The sequence below is a fragment of the Procambarus clarkii genome, chromosome 89 (genome assembly GCF_040958095.1).
Source record: "Procambarus clarkii isolate CNS0578487 chromosome 89, FALCON_Pclarkii_2.0, whole genome shotgun sequence".
NCBI lineage: Eukaryota > Metazoa > Arthropoda > Malacostraca > Decapoda > Cambaridae > Procambarus > Procambarus clarkii.
In genome coordinates this window covers 16,396,130-16,417,692 of record NC_091238.1, presented here as the reverse complement: position 1 = coordinate 16,417,692, position 21,563 = coordinate 16,396,130, and the positions used below count along the sequence as shown (strand labels likewise).

The window sequence follows — 21,563 nt, the reverse complement described above, 5'->3', positions numbered from 1 at the left end:
AGTATAACTGCTTGGACCTGAGGTTCAGGTCCAGTATAACTCCTTGGACCTGAGGTTCAGGTCCAGTATAACTGCTTGGACCTGAGGTTCAGGTCCAGTATAACTGCTTGGACCTGAGGTTCAGGTCCAGTATAACTGCTTGGACCTGAGGTTCAGGTCCAGTATAACTGCTTGGACCTGAGGTTCAGGTCCAGTATAACTGCTTGGACCTGAGGTTCAGGTCCAGTATAACTGCTTGGACCTGAGGTTCAGGTCCAGTATAACTGCTTGGACCTGAGGTTCAGGTCCAGTATAACTGCTTGGACCTGAGGTTCAGGTCCAGTATAACTGCTTGGACCTGAGGTTCAGGTCCAGTATAACTGCTTGGACCTGAGGTTCAGGTCCAGTATAACTGCTTGGACCTGAGGTTCAGGTCCAGTATAACTCCTTGGACCTGAGGTTCAGGTCCAGTATAACTGCTTGGACCTGAGGTTCAGGTCCAGTATAACTGCTTGGACCTGAGGTTCAGGTCCAGTATAACTGCTTGGACCTGAGATTCAGGTCCAGTATAACTGCTTGGACCTGAGGTTCAGGTCCAGTATAACTGCTTGGACCTGAGGTTCAGGTCCAGTATAACTGCTTGGACCTGAGGTTCAGGTCCAGTATAACTGCTTGGACCTGAGGTTCAGGTCCAGTATAACTGCTTGGACCTGAGGTTCAGGTCCAGTATAACTGCTTGGACCTGAGGTTCAGGTCCAGTATAACTGCTTGGACCTGAGGTTCAGGTCCAGTATAACTGCTTGGACCTGAGGTTCAGGTCCAGTATAACTGCTTGGACCTAAGGTTCAGGTTCAGTATAACTGCTTGGACCTGAGGTTCAGGTCCAGTATAACTGCTTGGACCTGAGGTTCAGGTCCAGTATAACTGCTTGGACCTGAGGTTCAGGTCCAGTATAACTGCTTGGACCTGAGGTTCAGGTCCAGTATAACTGCTTGGACCTGAGGTTCAGGTCCAGTATAACTGCTTGGACCTGAGGTTCAGGTCCAGTATAACTCCTTGGACCTGAAGTTCAGGTCCAGTATAACTGCTTGGACCTGAGGTTCAGGTCCAGTATAACTGCTTGGACCTGAGGTTCAGGTCCAGTATAACTGCTTGGACCTGAAGTTCAGGTCCAGTATAACTGCTTGGACCTGAGGTTCAGGTCCAGTATAACTGCTTGGACCTGAGGTTCAGGTCCAGTATAACTGCTTGGACCTGAGGTTCAGGTCCAGTATAACTGCTTGGACCTGAAGTTCAGGTCCAGTATAACTGCTTGGACCTGAGGTTCAGGTCCAGTACAAGTGCCTAGAACCTGTCAATCAGGTCCCGTGTACAGGACCTGTCAATCAGGTCCCGTGTACAGGACCTGTCAATCAGGTCCCGTGTACAGGACCTGTCAATCAGGTCCCGTGTACAGGACCTGTCAATCAGGTCCCGTGTACAGGACCTGTCAATCAGGTCCCGTGAACAGGACCTGTCAATCAGGTCCCGTGTACAGGACCTGTCAATCAGGTCCCGTGTACAGGACCTGTCAATCAGGTCCCGTGTACAGGACCTGTCAATCAGGTCCCGTGTACAGGACCTGTCAATCAGGTCCCGTGTACAGGACCTGTCAATCAGGTCCCGTGTACAGGACCTGTCAATCAGGTCCCGTGTACAGGACGTGTCAATCAGGTCCCGTGTACAGGACCAGTCAATCAGGTCCCGTGTACAGGACGTGTCAATCAGGTCCCGTGTACAGGACGTGTCAATCAGGTCCCGTGTACAGGACCTGTCAATCAGGTCCCGTGTACAGGACCTGTCAATCAGGTCCCGTGAACAGGACGTGTCAATCAGGTCCCGTGTACAGGACCTGTCAATCAGGTCCCGTGTACAGGACCTGTCAATCAGGTCCCGTGTACAGGACCTGTCAATCAGGCCCCGTGTACAGGACCTGTCAATCAGGTCCCGTGAACAGGACGTGTCAATCAGGTCCCGTGTACAGGACCTGTCAATCAGGTCCCGTGTACAGGACCTGTCAATCAGGCCCCGTGTACAGGACCTGTCAATCAGGTCCCGTGAACAGGACGTGTCAATCAGGTCCCGTGTACAGGACCTGTCAATCAGGTCCCGTGTACAGGACCTGTCAATCAGGTCCCGTGTACAGGACCTGTCAATCAGGTCCCGTGTACAGGACCTGTCAATCAGGTCCCGTGTACAGGACCTGTCAATCAGGTCCCGTGAACAGGACGTGTCAATCAGGTCCCGTGTACAGGACCTGTCAATCAGGTCCCGTGTACAGGACCTGTCAATCAGGTCCCGTGTACAGGACCTGTCAATCAGGTCCCGTGTACAGGACCTGTCAATCAGGTCCCGTGAACAGGACCTGTCAATCAGGTCCCGTGAACAGGACGTGTCAATCAGGTCCCGTGTACAGGACCTGTCAATCAGGTCCCGTGTACAGGACCTGTCAATCAGGTCCCGTGTACAGGACCTGTCAATCAGGTCCCGTGAACAGGACCTGTCAATCAGGTCCCGTGAACAGGACGTGTCAATCAGGTCCCGTGTACAGGACCTGTCAATCAGGTCCCGTGTACAGGACCTGTCAATCAGGTCCCGTGTACAGGACCTGTCAATCAGGTCCCGTGTACAGGACCTGTCAATCAGGTCCCGTGTACAGGACCTGTCAATCAGGTCCCGTGAACAGGACGTGTCAATCAGGTCCCGTGTACAGGACGTGTCAATCAGGTCCCGTGTACAGGACCTGTCAATCAGGTCCCGTGAACAGGACGTGTCAATCAGGTCCCGTGTACAGGACCTGTCAATCAGGTCCCGTGTACAGGACCTGTCAATCAGGTCCCGTGTACAGGACCTGTCAATCAGGTCCCGTGTACAGGACCTGTCAATCAGGTCCCGTGTACAGGACCTGTCAATCAGGTCCCGTGTACAGGACCTGTCAATCAGGTCCCGTGTACAGGACCTGTCAATCAGGTCCCGTGTACAGGACCTGTCAATCAGGTCCCGTGTACAGGACCTGTCAATCAGGTCCCGTGTACAGGACCTGTCAATCAGGTCCCGTGTACAGGACCTGTCAATCAGGTCCCGTGTACAGGACCTGTCAATCAGGTCCCGTGTACAGGACCTGTCAATCAGGTCCCGTGTACAGGACCTGTCAATCAGGTCCCGTGTACAGGACCTGTCAATCAGGTCCCGTGTACAGGACCTGTCAATCAGGTCCCGTGTACAGGACCTGTCAATCAGGTCCCGTGTACAGGACCTGTCAATCAGGTCCACACCGTGTAAAAGGAATCGTAAATAGAATGAAGGTAAATAAAACAATATTTAGAACAAATAAAACAAAAACAAATAAAATAATTTACAAAAACAAATAAAATAATTTACAAAAACAAATAAAATAATTTACAAAAACAAATAAAATAATTTACAAAAACAAATAAAATAATTTACAAAAACAAATAAAATAATTTACAAAAACAAATAAAATAATTTACAAAAACAAATAAAATAATTTACAAAAACAAATAAAATAATTTACAAAAACAAATAAAATAATTTACAAAAACAAATAAAATAATTTACAAAAACAAATAAAATAATTTACAAAAACAAATAAAATAATTTACAAAAATAAAAAAAAGCTATAGATCTAAATCTAAACAATGTAAACAAACCAACAATGTGGGGAAAAAAGGCTAAAATATAAAAGACTTGTGACTTTCAAAAGACAAAAGCTAAAACATTTTGTCCAGCCTGGACAAAATGCCTTTTTTTTTTCTTATTTTCCGGAGAGAAAAAAATAAATCTAATGCATTATAAAATATGTCCAGATCAAGAGGGGAAAAAAAGGACCCCCATGCACAGTGACCACTACTTTATTTCCTCCCAAAGCGGGCAGAATATTTAATTCCCGTCCAGAAATATATATATACAGAATAACAAACCTTCGTTCGGATCCAGCACAGGTACGGAAACCCTCCCCATTCCCCTCCGCGAGGCAGAGAAAAACAAAATACCATCATATATATATATATATAGATTTCCTGCATAGATGAGGCATATATAGTCTTTTCTTAAGACCTCTGCGAATTAAGACCACCTCGCGCGGGTCAACCCAAGAAATGCCCTCGTTTAGATCCACTACAAGTTGTTATCATTCATATATAAGGTGAAATAATGACTCCTGAGAGTAGGAATCGAGTCTTTTTCTCTACCAGGCTACCCAGTAGACCAGGCCGCACGCATACCCACTAGAACAAGCCGCAGGCATACCCACACTAGACGAGGACGCAAGCATACCCAGTAGAACAAGCCGCAGGCATACCCACACTAGACGAGGACGCAAGCATACCCAGTAGAACAAGCTGCAGGCATACCCACACTAGACGAGGACGCAAGCATACCCAGTAGAACAAGCCGCAGGCATACCCACAGTAGACGAGGACACAAGCATACCCACACTTGAAGACACAAGCATACCCACCTCTTGAAGATGCCTCTTGACCGTCCTAGAGGCTGTGATGAAGGCTATTGTAGACGGTCTTAGCAAAAATATGCGATGGTAGGGAAAGAGCTGGTGGTGGGTGGTGGTTGTTGGTGATGGTGGTAGTTGTAAGGTGGTGGTGATGTAGGTGGTACTGAAAGATAACTGTTGTAGGTAGTGTTGGTGGTAGTGGTAAGTGGCAATGGTGATTAGTGCCGATTGTTACAAGATGTATATAAGGTGGTAGTGGTGTCTGGTGGTGTTAAGTGTTAGTAGTAGTAGTAGTGTATTAGTGGTAGGTGGAAGTAACCAAAGGTTTGGACGTGGTTGAGTGGACTTTGGTGAGTGGTTGTGGTGATGATACTTAACCCTCGTCTTTAAGTAGTAGATGTGAGTGGTATTAACTGGTAGTGGTATCAGAGTGATCGGGATGGTTGTGGATGGTGGTAGGAAGCATTGCCCATAGCAGGTAAAGGAATAGGAAGAGAGAAAGAATAAAGAAAATAGAGAATCAGGGAACACAGCACAAATAATAAACCCCGCCAGCAACTGACATGCATGACGAAACTAGCAGAGAAAAGAGGAGCAGGAGGAACGAGAATGAAGAGAGAAGAAAGCAGAAGAGAGAACACACACACACACACACACACACACACTCGAACACACACACACACACACACACACTCGAACACACACACACACACACACTCGAACACACACACACACACACTCGAACACACACACACACACACTCGAACACACACACACACACACACACACACACACACACACACACACACACACACGAGAAGGTGGTGGAGGCCAAGACCGTCAGTAGTTTCAAAGCGTTATATGACAAAGAGTGCTGGGAAGACGGGACACCACGAGCGTAGCTCTCATCCTGTAACTACACTTAGACAATTACACACACACACACACACACACACACACACACACACACACACACACACACACACACACACACACACACACACACACACTCGGGGACACACACGCACACACACACACACACACACACACACACACACACACACACACACACACACACACTCGGGGACACACAAGGACAAAAAACAGCAGTACGACCAGGAACAACTCACGTTAATAACGACTCTCTCACAAAAGTCGTGGTCGTGTGGTATGGGCTCGAAGTTGCCGGTCCCTGTGTAGTTGGTCTGCGTGTTGGGGCCGTCGTCATCTTGGCTACTCAGCTTGGGTAGTGACCTGAAACACACGCCAGAGAGAGAAGCTGGTTAGTGGTAACTCCTGAACTGCTCGTTCCCTCGCCCCACGGTCACTCAGTCGGGTCGTTCAGTCCGTCCAAGGGCTTCAAGGAGGATAAACATAAAGATGAATTGCCTTGTTAGGATATATACAGGGAGTTAGATGAGTGGATGGTCTCAGAAGGGTGAGTAGAGTAGGATGACTGGGAACTGTGTGGAAGAATAGGATGACTGGGAACTGTGTGGTAGAATAGGATGACTGGGAACTGTGTGGTAGAATAGGATGACTGGGAACTGTGTGGTAGAATAGGATGACTGGGAACTGTGTGGTAGAATAGGATGACTGGGAACTGTGTGGTAGAATAGGATGACTGGGAACTGTGTGGTAGAATAGGATGACTGGGAACTGGGTGGAAGAATAGGATGACTGGGAACTGGTAGAGTAGGATGACTGGAAACTGGTAGACTAGGATGACTGGGAACTGGTAGAGTAGAATGACTGGGAACTGGTAGACTAGGATGACTGGGAACTGTCAGAGTAGAATGACTGGGAACTGGTAGAGTAGGATGACTGGGAACTGGTAGAGTAGAATGACTGGGAACTGTCAGAGTAGACTGACTGGGAACTGGTAGAGTAGAATGACTGGGAACTGGTAGAGTAGGATGACTGGGAACTGGTAGAGTAGAATGACTGGGAACTGTCAGAGTAGAATGACTGGGAACTGTCAGAGTAGAATGACTGGGAACTGTCACAGTAGAATGACTGGGAACTGTCAGAGTAGAATAACTGGGAACTGTCAGAGTAGAATGACTGGGAACTTTCAGAGTAGAATAACTGGGAACTGTCAGAGTAGAATGACTGGGAACTTTCAGAGTAGAATGACTGGGAACTTTCAGAGTAGAATGACTGGGAACTTTCAGAGTAGAATGACTGGGAACTTTCAGAGTAGAATGACTGGGAACTTTCAGAGTAGAATGACTGGGAACTTTCAGAGTAGAATGACTGGGAACTTTCAGAGTAGAATGACTGGGAACTTTCAGAGTAGAATGACTGGGAACTTTCAGAGTAGAATGACTGGGAACTTTCAGAGTAGAATGACTGGGAACTTTCAGAGTAGAATGACTGGGAACTTTCAGAGTAGAATGACTGGGAACTTTCAGAGTAGAATGACTGGGAACTGTCAGAGTAGAATGACTGGGAACTGTCTGGTAAAAGAGTCTAACATAACATCATTACTGACAAATCTTTCAGAACTCTTGAACACCCTGAATAACACTGTTCATTGGTCATACATAGAGCACAATAAAAAAAATAAGACATACAACAAAAGCAGTATATATTAAAAAGCATCTAGATATAGCAGCTTGTATATAGAAACGTAAATATATATATATTTAAAAACGTTTATATAGAAGGTCGAATTAATCTCTGGTTTAGTAAATATATCACTGACAATGTGTACAAAGAAATTGATAAATTAATTAATAAATTAAAATTAATTAATAAATTAAAATTAATTAATACTAAACTAATCGTACTTTAATTTGTCTTAAAACTCCCCAAAAAAATTTCAGATAATAATTTTAGATTATTAATGGTAATATCCTTCGTAGTCTAGTGGTCTACGCCCTGGTGTTTGGCGTCGTAGCAAGATTCTCACAAGCCAATTGAAATCTACCAACGGTAGACTCAACCTCATAGGCACTGTCTACTAGTAGAATAGTAATGGCACCTTGCCGAGAGTGCCACAGGAATTTTTCTAACTTTAAAGAGGCTCGTGGAAGCGCAAAGTGAACCTTTGTTGTCGTTTAAGATTCAGATACTCTGAAGAAAGGGGAGTTCCAAGTAGCACAGGCTATGGTGATCCCCTAATGGCCTTACCTGGCACAGAAAACCTCTCAAAAAAGGACAAGTTGGGAGACCAGTCCTCCGAGGGCACTTGACCTACGCCTGTGTGACGGGAATGTGACGGGGTTGTGACGGAGGTGTGACGGAGGTGTGACGGGGTTAAGACGACCACAGTGTTTACAAAATCGACATTTCAAAGTCTAAAAGAAACCCTGACCTGTACCCCGCTACACTACAGCTTACCGCTACAAAGAGATACAGATACAGTGACGCTGCAGGGGGCTTGCTACGAGAAAAGTGTTGGGCACTGTGTACAGTGCTTGATGGACTTTGGTTATCATGTGCGTCTGAAGACACACACACACACACACACACACACAACGTTCATGCACACACATACACGAACACATGCTAGTAAGCACAACCACGTACACACACACGAACGTACACACACACGAACGTACACACACACACACACACACACACACACACACACACACACACACATACACACGTTCATGCACACACATACACGAACACATGCTAGTAAGCACAACCACGTACACACACACGAACGTACACACACACACACACACACACCCACATAAACACACCCAAAAGGACAAACACACACAAACACTCGCGTTATACACCCACAAAAACCAGGCCCAGATATATATATATATATATATATATATATATATATATATATATATATATATATATATATATATATATATATGTCGTACCTAGTAGCCAGAACGCACTTCTCAGCCTACTATGCAAGGCCCGATTTGCCTAATAAGCGAAGTTTTCATGAATTAATTGTTTTTCGACAATCTAACCTACCTAACCTAACCTAACCTAACTTTTTCGGCTACCTAACCGAACCTAACCTATAAAGATAGGTTAGGTTAGGTTAGGTAGGGTTGGTTAGGTTCGGTCATATAACTACGTTAATTTTAACTCCAATAAAAAAAATTGACCTCATACATAATGAAATGGGTAGCTGTATCATTTCATAAGAAAAAAAATTGAGAAAATATATTAATTCAGGAAAACTTGGCTTATTAGGCAAATCGGGCCTTGCATAGTAGGCTGAGAAGTGAGTTCTGGCTATTAGGTACGACATATATATATATATGTCGTACCTAGTAGCCAGAACGTACTTCTCAACCTACTATGCAAGGCCCGATTTGCCTAATAAGCCAAGTTTTCATGAATTAATATATTTTCTCTAATTTTTTCTTATGAAATGATAAAGCTACCCATTTCATTATGTATGAGGTAAATTTTTAATTATTGGAGTTAAAATTAACGTAGATATATGACCAAACCTAACCAACCCTACCTAACCTAACCTAATCTATCTTTATAGGGTAGGTTAGGTTAGGTAGCCGAAAAAGTTAGGTTAGGTTAGGTAGGTTAGGTAGTCGAAAAACAATTAATTCATGAAAACTTGGCTTATTAGGCAAATCGGGCCTTGTATAGTAGGCTGAGAAGTGCGTTCTGGCTACTAGGTACGACATATATATATATATATATATATATATATATATATATATATATATATATATATATATATATATATATATATATATATATATATATATATGTCGTACCTAGTAGCCAGAACTCACTTCTCAGCCTACTATTCAAGGCCCGATTTGCCTAATAAGCCAAGTTTTCCTGAATTAATATATTTACTATAATTTTTTTCTTATGAAATGATAAAGCAACCCTTTTCTCTATGTATGAGGTCAATTTTTTTTATTGGAGTTAAAATTAACGTAGATATATGACCGAACCTAACCAACCCTACCTAACCTAACCTAACCTATATTTATAGGTAAGGTTAGGTTAGGTAGCCAAAAAAAGCTAGGTTAGGTTAGGTTAGGTAGGTTAGGTAGACGAAAAAACATTAATTCATGAAAACTTGGCTTATTAGGCAAATCGGGCCTTGAATAGTAGGCTGAGAAGTGCGTTCTGGCTATTAGGTACGACATATATATATATATATATATATATATATATATATATATATATATATATATATATATATATATATATATATATATATATATATATATAAATAACCCCACAATAGTTATATACATCCCCAGACCCCCAAAAAAACACACACACATACACAATAGTGCGCTAATTCGTCCACTCATCAGCCCAGGTTGACAATGGAGCTTGAAAAGCACAGCTGAAGCCATTGTGATCCAGGACGCTGATAAACAGTTCGCTATTAAAAGTTCAAGTTATTATTAGTAAACAAAAGGTGTCAACAGGTGGTTATTGCGGCTGGAATACGGTGTGTGAATGACCACACGTGGCAGGACCGATGAATGGAAGGATTTCTAGCGACTCGATAGTGGTGGAGGTGATAGTGATGATCTATGAATGAGGGAAGGTGGTAGTAGCGACCCCATGAAAGGAATGGTAGTAGAAGTAATAACCCATAAGGGACTGGTAGAAGTGTTAGTAGCCGTGTCAGTAGATGAATGAGGGGCTGGTAGAAGTGTTAGTAGTTGTGTCAGTAGATGAATGAGGGGCTCGTAGAAGTGTTAGTAGCCGTGTCAGTAGATGAATGAGGGGCTGGTAGAAGTGTTAGTAGTTGTGTCAGTAGATGAATGAGGGGCTCGTAGAAGTGTTAGTAGTTGTGTCAGTAGATGAATGAGGGGCTCGTAGAAGTGTTAGTAGTTGTGTCAGTAGATGAATGAGGGGCTCGTAGAAGTGTTAGTAGTTGTGTCAGTTGATGAATGAGGGGCTCGTAGAAGTGTTAGTAGCCGTGTCAGTAGATGAATGAGGGGCTGGTAGAAGAGTTAGTAGCCGTGTCAGTAGATGAATGAGGGGCTGGTAGAAGTGTTAGTAGCCGTGTCAGTAGATGAATGAGGGGCTGGTAGAAGTGTTAGTAGCCGTGTCAGTAGATGAATGAGGGGCTGGTAGAAGAGTTAGTAGCCGTGTCAGTAGATGAATGAGGGGCTGGTAGAAGAGTTAGTAGCCGTGTCAGTAGATGAATGAGGGGCTCGTAGAAGTGTTAGTAGCCGTCAGTAGATGAATGAGGGGCTCGTAGAAGTGTTAGTAGTCGTGTCAGTAGATGAATGAGGGGCTGGTAGAAGAGTTAGTAGCCGTGTCAGTAGATGAATGAGGGGCTGGTAGAAGAGTTAGTAGCCGTGTCAATAGATGAATGAGGGGCTCGTAGAAGTGTTAGTAGCCGTGTCAGTAGATGAATGAGGGGCTCGTAGAAGTGTTAGTAGCCGTCAGTAGATGAATGAGGGGCTCGTAGAAGTGTTAGTAGCCGTCAGTAGATGAATGAGGGGCTCGTAGAAGTGTTAGTAGTCGTGTCAGTAGATGAATGAGGGGCTGGTAGAAGAGTTAGTAGCCGTGTCAGTAGATGAATGAGGGGCTCGTAGAAGAGTTAGTAGCCGTGTCAGTAGATGAATGAGGGGCTCGTAGAAGAGTTAGTAGCCGTGTCAATGGATAAATGAGGGGCTGGATGAGTTACAGCAGGGCTTGCTTTAGAGAGCGTTGTTGATGCTAGATACCTACCCCCTCCCCCCCTACCATTCCCCCTCCCCCCTCCTTCCCCTACCACCCTCCCCTCCCCCCTCCCACCACCACCATCGCCACGGAAGAGACTCGGGGGCGGCGTGCTGGCGCCCTAGAAGCTCCTCAGACAAGACTGCAGCTTGAAACTTTAAGATGTGCAAACAATCTTTCTACCCTCCGAGACCTGTCCAAGTACCCGTGGGTGGGGCGAGAGGTGAACTACCAGAGGAACCTACTGTGTGGTGTCGATATACCAGACTCGGGGGAGACAAGAGCCACTGAACTAGAGACCACAATCGTCCACAAGAAACTTTCTAGAGAAGTGTCATAGACACCCCAAGAGTGGGCAGACCTGCCTCTTCCTTGACTACCAGAGAGCCGTCGACACTTCGACAGAGAGAGAGAGAGAGAGAGAGAGAGAGAGAGAGAGAGAGAGAGAGAGAGAGAGAGAGAGAGAGAGAGAGAGAGAGAGAGAGAGAGAGAGGATAGATGGAGAAGAGAAGGCCAAAGAGAATAAGGGGGAGAGAGAAGAACTGGGATGGAGAAATAATAAATGCACCAAGGAAGATAAATAGAATAGGAGCCAGGAGAGAAGATGGAAGAGGGAAAAAGGGAAAGATTGAAAATATGGCAAATAACAGAAAAATGAGAGAAAAGAGATAACGGGAGAGTGAAAATGGATAAGGAAGAGACAGGGACGGAGGATAGAGGGAGGAGGGAAGGAGGGAGAGGAAGGAGAGCAGAGTGGAACGAAGAGAAAGGGAGAAGAGAGGAAGAAGAGAGGGGAGAGCGAGGGGAGGAGAGAGAGGGAAGGAGAGGGGGGCAGAAAGAGAACTGGTGACTACATTGAAGGTGATGGAAGCATGTTGGAGGTAGCTTGGTCGACCCCGCCACCGCTTCTCCTCTCCCTACACCACAACCACAACCATCCACCACCACCACAACCACAACCATCCACCACCACCACAACCACCGTAGCCGCCACCACCACCACAACCACCGTAGCCGCCACCACCACCACAACCACAACCATCCACCACCACCACAACCACCGTAGCCGCCACCACCACCACAACCAGACCTATCCTATACGGCCGGTCAGCAAGTGGAATGCACTCAGAGAAGAAGAAGGCCTGAAAGCCACCTCCAGTCACAACTTATAAAGACAAATGCGATAAAGATTTTGAAATGTAAAACAGTAAAAGATTGAACGCACCGCGTACAACACAGCTATTTGGTGGGGTATAAAGACCCACACACACACACACACATACACACACACACACACACACACACACACACACACACACACACACACACACACACACACACACGGACTGTGTGTGTGTGACTATGGATATGGACACAGGTCCGGATGTACGAACCTGTACATCAGTTGATTGACGGTTGAGAGGCGGGACCAAAGAGCCAGAGCTCAACCCCCGCAAGCACAATTAGCTAAGCACAATTAGGCAATTAGTACACACACACACACACACACATCCAACCATTTCCTGAATCTAAGCTAAAAGAAAAAAAAAAAGCTCCAAAATGTTCAAAATAAGAGTCAACAAGAGCCAGGAGACTCTTGATATATATCAAGATATCTATATATCTTGATATATAGATAAGATAGCCAGACATGATAACCGGAACACGGTCTAACCCCTCACCTGAGCCCTTAAGCCAAGCTCACGGCATTTCACTCTCGTCTGGCCGGCATATATATGGAAGTACACTTTTATTCACATTCTCAAAAAATGAGAAGGAAATTTCTCCGTGAGAGAAGTTTCTTTTCTTTCAATTATTGACTTAGGCAAATGAGTGAGGTGTGAGGAGTGGCGCTGGTGTCCGGATAATGTGGTGTGGCGCTGGTGTCCGGATAATGTGGTGTGGCGCTGGTGTCCGGATAATGTGGTGTGGCGCTGGTGTCCGGATAATGTGGTGTGGCGCTGGTGTCCGGATAATGTGGTGTGGCGCTGGTGTCCTGATAATGAGGTGTGGCGCTGGTGTCCGGATAATGTGGTGTGGCGCTGGTGTCCGGATAATGTGGTGTGGCGCTGGTGTCCGGATAGTGAGGTGTGGCGCTGGTGTCCGGATAGTGAGGTGTGGCGCTGGTGTCCGGATAATGTGGTGTGGCGCTGGTGTCCGGATAATGTGGTGTGGCGCTGGTGTCCTGATAATGTGGTGTGGCGCTGGTGTCCGGATAATGTGGTGTGGCGCTGGTGTCCGGATAGTGTGGTGTGGCGCTGGTGTCCGGATAATGAGGTGTGGCGCTGGTGTCCGGATAATGTGGTGTGGCGCTGGTGTCCGGATAATGAGGTGTGGCGCTGGTGTCCGGATAGTGAGGTGTGGCGCTGGTGTCCGGATAGTGTGGCGTCAGACGAGTCGCCGGGCGGCGTCTTGGCTCCGGCTGGGCTGGTGGAGACTTCAGTTTGTGTACAAAGAGCAGCGAAGGCCGAAGAGCAGGAGAGAAGAGCAAGTACGAGAGTGGGACAGCAAGAGAATGAAGACGGAAGAGGAGTAAATGAATCATGACAACAAAGATCAAAAGTAGAAAGGAAGGTAGGGAGGAATCGGAGTGACAAAGATAAAGCTGAGAGAGGGACGGGAGGGAAGAGAATTGATAAGAGAGAGAAACATATAAGAGAGGGTAAGAGTGATGAAGACAAGGAACAAGAGGGAACAGTTGTGGTAATAACCAAACACACAGGGAGACACAATAGAAATGTTGTGCTAAGAGGCGTGGAGGAGGAGGCTGAGGAGAAGACTTTTGATGAGGAAGGCATGAGACAGCACAAGAATCAGGCCGGCTTGCAGGAGGCTCCTCACAGATAGTCTCAGATAGTCTCCATCTATCGCTGGGTCCTCACCAAATACTGAACCAACATTAATATGAAAGGTAAAGTGAGTGAATATTTTGAGTGCCGGGAACACGGGGAAAATAACTTCTCACCCGAAAAGTATTGCTTCTCCAAGACAATACCGAAGAGTCTATGTCGATAAAACAGAATTCGTTTACCAGTCCACAGTAAGTGGTCACACACCTGGGTCCAGCTTCCCCCAATTTTCCAACATGAAACTTGTGAGGTATGGGAGTGTCATAGGCCAGTCAGAACCGGCCAAAGCGTCACTGTTTAATAAATATCGGCCTTTTACACGCCCCCTCTACTGTAGACCCCCCCCGTGCGATTTTCATGAAATCTGAAATAAAAAAAATTATGTTGACCAGACCACACACAAGAAGGTGAAGGGACGACGACGTTTCGGTCCGTCCTGGACCATTCTCAAGTCGATTGTGATTTTCGATTTTCTCAAGTCGATTAAATTTTTTTTGTCTTATACCACTGTGTACCCGCGCACTTTCATGCTTTACTCGAAGACGACGAAAGTGAGTTCATTAGGGTTACAGAATCACATGTTCTCTCATTTTCTGAGAGTGAGAAGGATTGTTGTTGTGGTCCCACCATCTCGAAAGTCATCTTCAGGAAGCTTCATATACGTTTCTCTTCTCCTCACATTTAATGAGAAAACTCAAAGGTTTTCTTATTAAATAGACGGAGATCTTCCCATCACTCTGCCCCGGCCTCATTCCTTGAGAAGCGTCAGAATTTGTGTATTACTGCATCACCAAAAGCGTACGAATCTGGACAACTTGGGCAATCTCACTATTCAGAGTGCACGAATGCGCACACACACCAAGGGGCCGTGGTGGCTGAGTGGACAATACTCGGGATTCGTAGTCCTAAGGGTCCTCGTTCGATCCCCGGACGAGGCAGAAACAAACGAACATAGTTTCTTTTATCCTGATACCTCTGTTAAACTAGCAATAAATAGGTATCTAGCTGCTGCGGGCTGCATGTTGTGTGTGTGTGTGTGTGTGTGTGTGTGTGTGTGTGTGTGTGTGTGTGTGTGTGTGTGTGTGTGTGTGTGTGTGTTTACTAGTTGTGTTTTTACGGGGGTTGAGCTTTGCTCTTTCGGCCCGCCTCTCAACTGTCAATCAACTGTTTACTAACTACTTTTTTTTTTTTCCACACCACACACACACACCCCAGGAAGCAGCCCGTGACAGCTGACTAACTCCCAGGTACCTATTTACTGCTAGGTAACAGGGGCATTCAGGGTGAAAGAAACTTTGCCCATTTGTTTCTGCCTCGTGCGGGAATCGAACCCGCGCCACAGAATTACGAATCCTGCGCGCTATCCACCAGGCTACGAGGCCCCCCCACCAGGCTACGAGGCCCCCTCGTAGTGTGTGTGTGTGTGTGTGTGTGTGTGTGTGTGTGTGTGTGTGTGTGTGTGTGTGTGTATGTGTGTGTGTGTGTGTGTGTGTGTGTGTGTGTGTGTGTGTAAAATACGTAGTATATATCTGAAAGAGAAAAACAGGTCGAGAGATAGTACTATCTCTATATCTATCTCTATATATAGTTTTATATCTATAAAACTATCTCTCAAGATAGTACAATAGACAATCGACAGTTAGAAAGGCGGGGTCCAAGAGCTATCAGCTCGATCATGCAAGAATAAATCGTAAATATGCATATACACACTATACATATAAAAGAGAGAGAGAGAGAGAGAGAGAGAGAGAGAGAGAGAGAGAGAGAGAGAGAGAGAGAGAGAGAGAGAGAGAGAGAGAGAGAGAGAGAGAGAGAGAGAGACAGAGAGACAGAGAGACAGAGAGAGAGACAGAGAGAGAGAGAGAGAGAGAGACAGAGAGACAGAGAGACAGAGAGACAGAGAGAGAGAGAGAGAGAGAGAGAGAGAGAGAGAGAGAGAGAGAGAGAGAGAGAGAGAGAGAGAGACAGAGAGACAGAGAGAGAGAGAGAGAGAGAGAGAGAGAGAGAGAGAGAGAGAGAGAGAGAGAGAGAGAGAGAGAGAGAGAGAGAGAGAGAGAGAGAGAGAGAGACAGAGAGACAGAGAGAGAGAGAGAGAGAGAGAGAGAGAGAGAGAGAGAGAGAGACAGAGAGACAGAGAGACAGAGAGACAGAGAGACAGAGAGAGAGAGAGAGAGAGAGAGACAGAGAGACAGAGAGAGACAGAGAGAGAGAGAGAGAGAGAGAGAGAGACAGAGAGACAGAGAGAGAGACAGAGAGAGAGAGAGAGAGAGAGAGAGAGAGAGAGAGAGAGAGAGAGAGAGAGAGAGAGAGAGAGAGAGAGAGAGAGAGAGAGAGAGAGACAGACAGACAGACACAGACAAAAACTAACAAGATAATAAAATCAAGTAAAGGGAAGGTAGTGTGACCTTGGGGTTACCTTAAGAGCAGAGTTAATTGCGTAATTGTGGTCGGCCGCGGACTAGCAGATTACACTTAACTGCTCTTTCCTCATATGATGGTGAATGTGTAAGGCCACAACTCACACAGTCGTGAGCTCCGGCATAGTGCTCTACGGGGCCGCTAGTGCTATTTACAGCGGGGGAAATGAACCAACTACGGGCTCACCATAGCCCGTGCTACTTGGAACTTTTTGTTCCAAGAAGCAAATCTTATACAACAGGGGGAAATGATAATGGCTTGTCATTCACGGTGTCATTCATTCATTCATTCATTCATTCAAGAGTAGAAATAATGATACCTCGACATCAGGTTTGGCTGTTTTTCATATAAAGTGTGTGTGTGTGTGTGTAATTACCTAAGTGTAGTTACAGGATGAGAGCTACGCCCGTGGAGTCCCGTCTTCCCAGTACTCTTTGTCGCATAACGCTTTGAAACTACTGTTTGCAAAAGAAAACTGTCTAATATTTTTTCGGCACCATTGTTTCCTTAGCCTGAATCTGTGTCCTCTTGCTCTTAAAGCTGCTGGTTTCAGGAATTCCTGTTTGTTAAACTGGTCGATTCCCGTTAGTATTTTGTAAGTGGTGATCATATCACCTCTTTTTCCTCTATCTTCTAGTTTTGTTATAATTAACGCCTTAGTTGCTACATACAAGAAGCAGCCCCAAACCATCCACCCAGGTGACCATAGACACCTTCCAGGCAGGAGAGAGAGAGAGAGAGAGAGAGAGAGAGAGAGAGAGAGAGAGAGAGAGAGAGAGAGAGAAATGGAAGAAAGGCATACCAGAAAAAGAAAAGGAATAGTGAAAGACATTGAAGGAAGTACGAAAAATTGAGTGAAGGGAGAGAGGAAGAAATAGATTCGTAGAGCGAGCATAGAACGGTAGAGAGAAAATAAGAGAGTGGAAAGAAAACAGGAATAAAGAGAGGGAGGGAAGGAAGGAAAACCTGAGGAGCAGAGCAATGTACGACAGCAATAGGGAAGAACTGAGTAGTAGATACAGGCAAATAAGAAGGGATTCAAAACAGGAGTTAGGCAGGGAGAGAGAGAGACTCAGCGTGTAGCACACAAAGGGGCAGACACAACACCAATATAACATGATTAACATGTCTACAAAGTGTTCAAGATGGCGCGCGCGCGGCTACAGGCTCGGTGGGACTCAAGCTGTGGAAGCCTAAAGAGTAAATATCATCCATTTTGTAAGCGAGAGCATGAAGACTGTTTCTTTGCTGGGTCAATATAGCAGCTCTCAGCCCTACCTCCTTGAAAGGTTCTCTCTCTCTCTCTCTCTCTCTCTCTCTCTCTCTCTCTCTCTCTCTCTCTCTCTCTCTCTCTCTCTCTCTCTCTCTCTCTCTCCTTCCTTCTCCCTCCTCCCCACCGCTCCAATAGTGAGGCTCTCTCTCTCTCTCTCTCTCTCTCTCTCTCTCTCTCTCTCTCTCTCTCTCTCTCTCTCTCTCTCTCTCTCTCTCTCCCCTACTCTGTCTTTTTTAACATATGTGGGTACAGAAGTAGATGACTTGTGACTCCTATTAGCAGGCTGAAAGTTGTCCCTTCCCATAGGGCATGGTAAGTGTGTATCAGGTGTGTGTGTGTGTGCGCGCGCGCGAGAATATCTAACCACTAGGCCAAGGAGAGCTAACCACTTTGGAGGTCCCTGTGCCTTCTTTCACCAACTTCGAGGTCAACTCCGGAGCTCACAGTTCCTGCGACGGTGCTGGAACCAATCGTATTGGCGTTTGCCTTTCCATTGGAGATTTTTAGCGCCGTGGAGATGGAGGGGACCTGCTGCATGGGTAACAGCTTCTTCCCCCCCCCCCTATATCAACCTATCCCTGACTTTGCGCCCTGGAGAGGCCACTCCAAACCGACAACCAGAGCGCAACGCCATAGTCTCCTGAGACTGATGGATGCCTACTGTCTAGGCCAGCTACTGTCTATCCACAGAATGCACCCGACCGAAGCTAAATTCCAGTACAGTACCTATTTACCGCTAGTTGAACAGTGTCATGAGGTGAAAGATGCATAACTGCTTTTGTGGGTAGAACCAGTCGTAGGGGGGCGGACGTTGTGTCGTTGACTGGGCCTTTGAACTGTTAGCCGGAGTTTGTTCACTTCTACGACCTGTTGGGGGTCATTGAAGGTGCAGGAGGAGGGGTCACGGGTGTGGCCATGGGGTCCACTGCAAATCATAGTCGCAGTGGACCCCATGGCGGGTGTTGCCGCTTGAGCAACACCTCGGCAACGGGTGTTGCCGCTTGAGCGCAAAAGACCGAGAGAGGATAGTGCCGAGGGTAGACTTCTGTAGACAACTGGATGCGTGTGGTGGAGGCGGTGACTCTCGCTGCACCGTGTGCACGGGCTCGCCATAGCCCGTGCTACTTGGAACTTTTTGTTCCAAGTAGCGAGTGTTTAACAGCAGCACCGTGAGTATCGGCGGAGTGCTGCCCGCCGGATGCTGGTGCATTTCCTGTTCAACTGTATTGTATGTTTAAGATTATTTTGTGCTCAGCTAGTTGAGCTTGCGGGGGTTGAGCTGCGGCTCTTTGGTCCCGCCTCTTAACTGGTACACAGGTTCCTGAGCCTATTGGGCTCAATATCTACACTTGAAACTGTGTATGGAGTCAGCCTCCACCACATCACTGCCTAATGCATTCCATCTGTTAACTACTCTGACACTGAAAAAGTTATTCTTGAATGGTTTTCCATTTAGGTGTGGGAGTAGTGCTTTCATTATTGCCTTTTTGTTAATTTTGTCGTATATTTACTGTTTTACAACCACATGAGATGGACGGTAGAGCGACGGTCTTGCTTCATGCAAGCCGGTGTTCAATCCCCGACCATCCAAGTGGTTGGGCACTAATCCTTCCCTCCATCCCATCCCAAATCCTTATCCTGACCCCTTCCAAGTGAAATATAGTCGTAATAGCTTGGCACTTTCTCCTGATAGCTTCCTTCCGTGTTTGTTACTTTTCAAACGGAAATATAAACTTTTGTGCTTGTTTCCTGTTTGTCTGACGCCCAGTGTAATGTCCTTTGTTGCTCGGGCTGTTTAGGCCAATAATTTGGCTGTACTTTCACATATGTTGCCACACAGCGCTTTTATTGGGGCTTTGCGTGTGTTGTAGGTGCAGTCATGTGCGTACTTTACCATGTGTGCGTGCGTGTGTGTGTGTGTGTGTGTGTGTGTGTGTGTGTGTGTGTGTGTGTGTGTGCGTGTGTGTGTGCGTGTGTGTGTGTGTGTGTGTGTGTGTGTGCGTGTGTGTGTGTGTGTGTGTGTGTGTGTGTGATAAATTATCAGTCATCATCACTGATCAGTCAGTATATGAATGAAGTAGTGGATGAGTGAATGAGTGAACGAACGGATGAATGAACGAATGGATGAGTGAACTAGTGGATGATTGAACGAGTGAGTCAATTAGGGCTTGGGTCTCTCTCGAAGCCCTCGATCAAGACAATCAATAACTGCCACTATCTCCCATGACCTTTCAAGAGACAACACAGGGTGACCAGCTTCTTTAATCCTTATTCTCCTTCTAACCCCCTCATTCTACCCTCTCTCTCTCTCTCTCTCTCTCTCTCTCTCTCTCTCTCTCTCTCTCTCTCTCTCTCTCTCTCTCTCTCTCCCTCTCAGCAACACCAAGGTTACTATGGCCAGTACTATGAACAAAACAGGTTCTGAACGAAGAGTATATCTGTTATACTCGTTCCAATCGGGATACAAAAACCGGGAAGTATACTCTGCTTCACGGTGTATACACACAGAGGTATACTCTGCTTCTCAATGTATGTATACAGAGGTATATTCTGCTTCTAGGTGTATGCACACAGTATACTTTAGTCCTAAACTATGTTCAGGAGTAAAATAGTCTTGCTGATTGGTCAATAGGTTGTTGTTGATGTTGTCTTAATAACCCTCTTTGATAGGGCATTATAGCTCTTCAGAGGTTGTTAGGCCTTAATAACCTCGAGGTTGTTAGTCTTAAAATAGCCATTCATAGGCTGATAGGCCTTAATAACCCCCAGATGTTGATAGGCCTCAATAACCCCCCAGATGTTGATAAGCCTTAATAACCCCCAGATGTTGATAGGCCTTAATAACCCCCAGATGTTGATAGGCTTTAATAACCCCCCAGATGTTGATAAGCCTTAATAACCCCACAGATGTTGATAGGCCTTAATAACCCCCCAGATGTTGATAAGCCTTAATAACCCCCCAGATGTTGATAGGCCTTAATAACCCCCCAGATGTTGATAAGCCTTAATAACCCCCAGATGTTGATAGGCCTTAATAACCCCCCAGATGTTGATAGGCTTTAATAACCCCCCAGATGTTGATAAGCCTTAATAACCCCCAGATGTTGATAGGCCTTAATAACCCCCCAGATGTTGATAGGCTTTAATAACCCCCCAGATGTTGATAAGCCTTAATAACCCCCAGATGTTGATAGGCCTTAATAACCCCCCAGATGTTGATAGGCTTTAATAACCCCCCAGATGTTGATAAGCCTTAATAACCCCCAGATGTTGATAGGCCTTAATAACCCCCCAGATGTTGATAGGCTTTAATAACCCCCCAGATGTTGATAAGCCTTAATAACCCCCAGATGTTGATAGGCCTTAATAACCCCCCAGATGTTGATAGGCCTTAATAACCCCCCAGATGTTGATAGGCCTTAATAACCCCCAGATGTTGATAGGCCTTAATAACCCCCAGATGTTGATAGGCCTTAATAACCCTCCAGAAGATTATATATATAGGCCTTAATTAACAAGCCTTCAAAATTTATAGGCCTTAACCCATCAGAGGCTCATAGAACCTGCAAGCCTATCAAACCAAATAGTTAGGTATTGTAAATTGTTATTTATAGTCACAATTACCATCACAATCACCGGCAGGATCGTTGTGATTGTAACAGCTATCGTTAGCCTCATTACCTCTTGCGGTAGTTACCACCAGCGGTAACGATGATATGGTAGGAATTGCTCATAGTAGTGAAGACATGTGATTCCCACGTCAGAACTAGGCGTAAAGTGACCCCCCCTATAAGAAGTAAATGTTCAAGAAGTGATCCCTTCAAGAAGTGACCTCTTCAAGAAGTGATCCCCTTCAAGAAGTGACTCTTCAAGAAGTGATCCC

General features: G+C 45.8%; 1 protein-coding gene across 6 annotated transcripts in view; it reads right to left on the bottom strand.

Annotated features, from left to right (window-relative positions):
• The window catches only part of Sh (Potassium voltage-gated channel protein Shaker), a 661,237-nt gene that overhangs the window by 140,091 nt on the left and 499,583 nt on the right, over positions 1-21,563 (bottom strand). For all 6 annotated transcript variants that reach the window (XR_011225829.1, XM_069318076.1, XM_069318077.1 and 3 more), the window contains one exon: positions 5,620-5,743. Coding sequence is in view for 5 of the 6 variants with exons in the window: in XM_069318076.1 (XP_069174177.1) it covers positions 5,620-5,743 (124 nt within the window). In the remaining variant the exon portion in view is untranslated. The remainder of the gene's footprint in view (positions 1-5,619; positions 5,744-21,563) is intronic.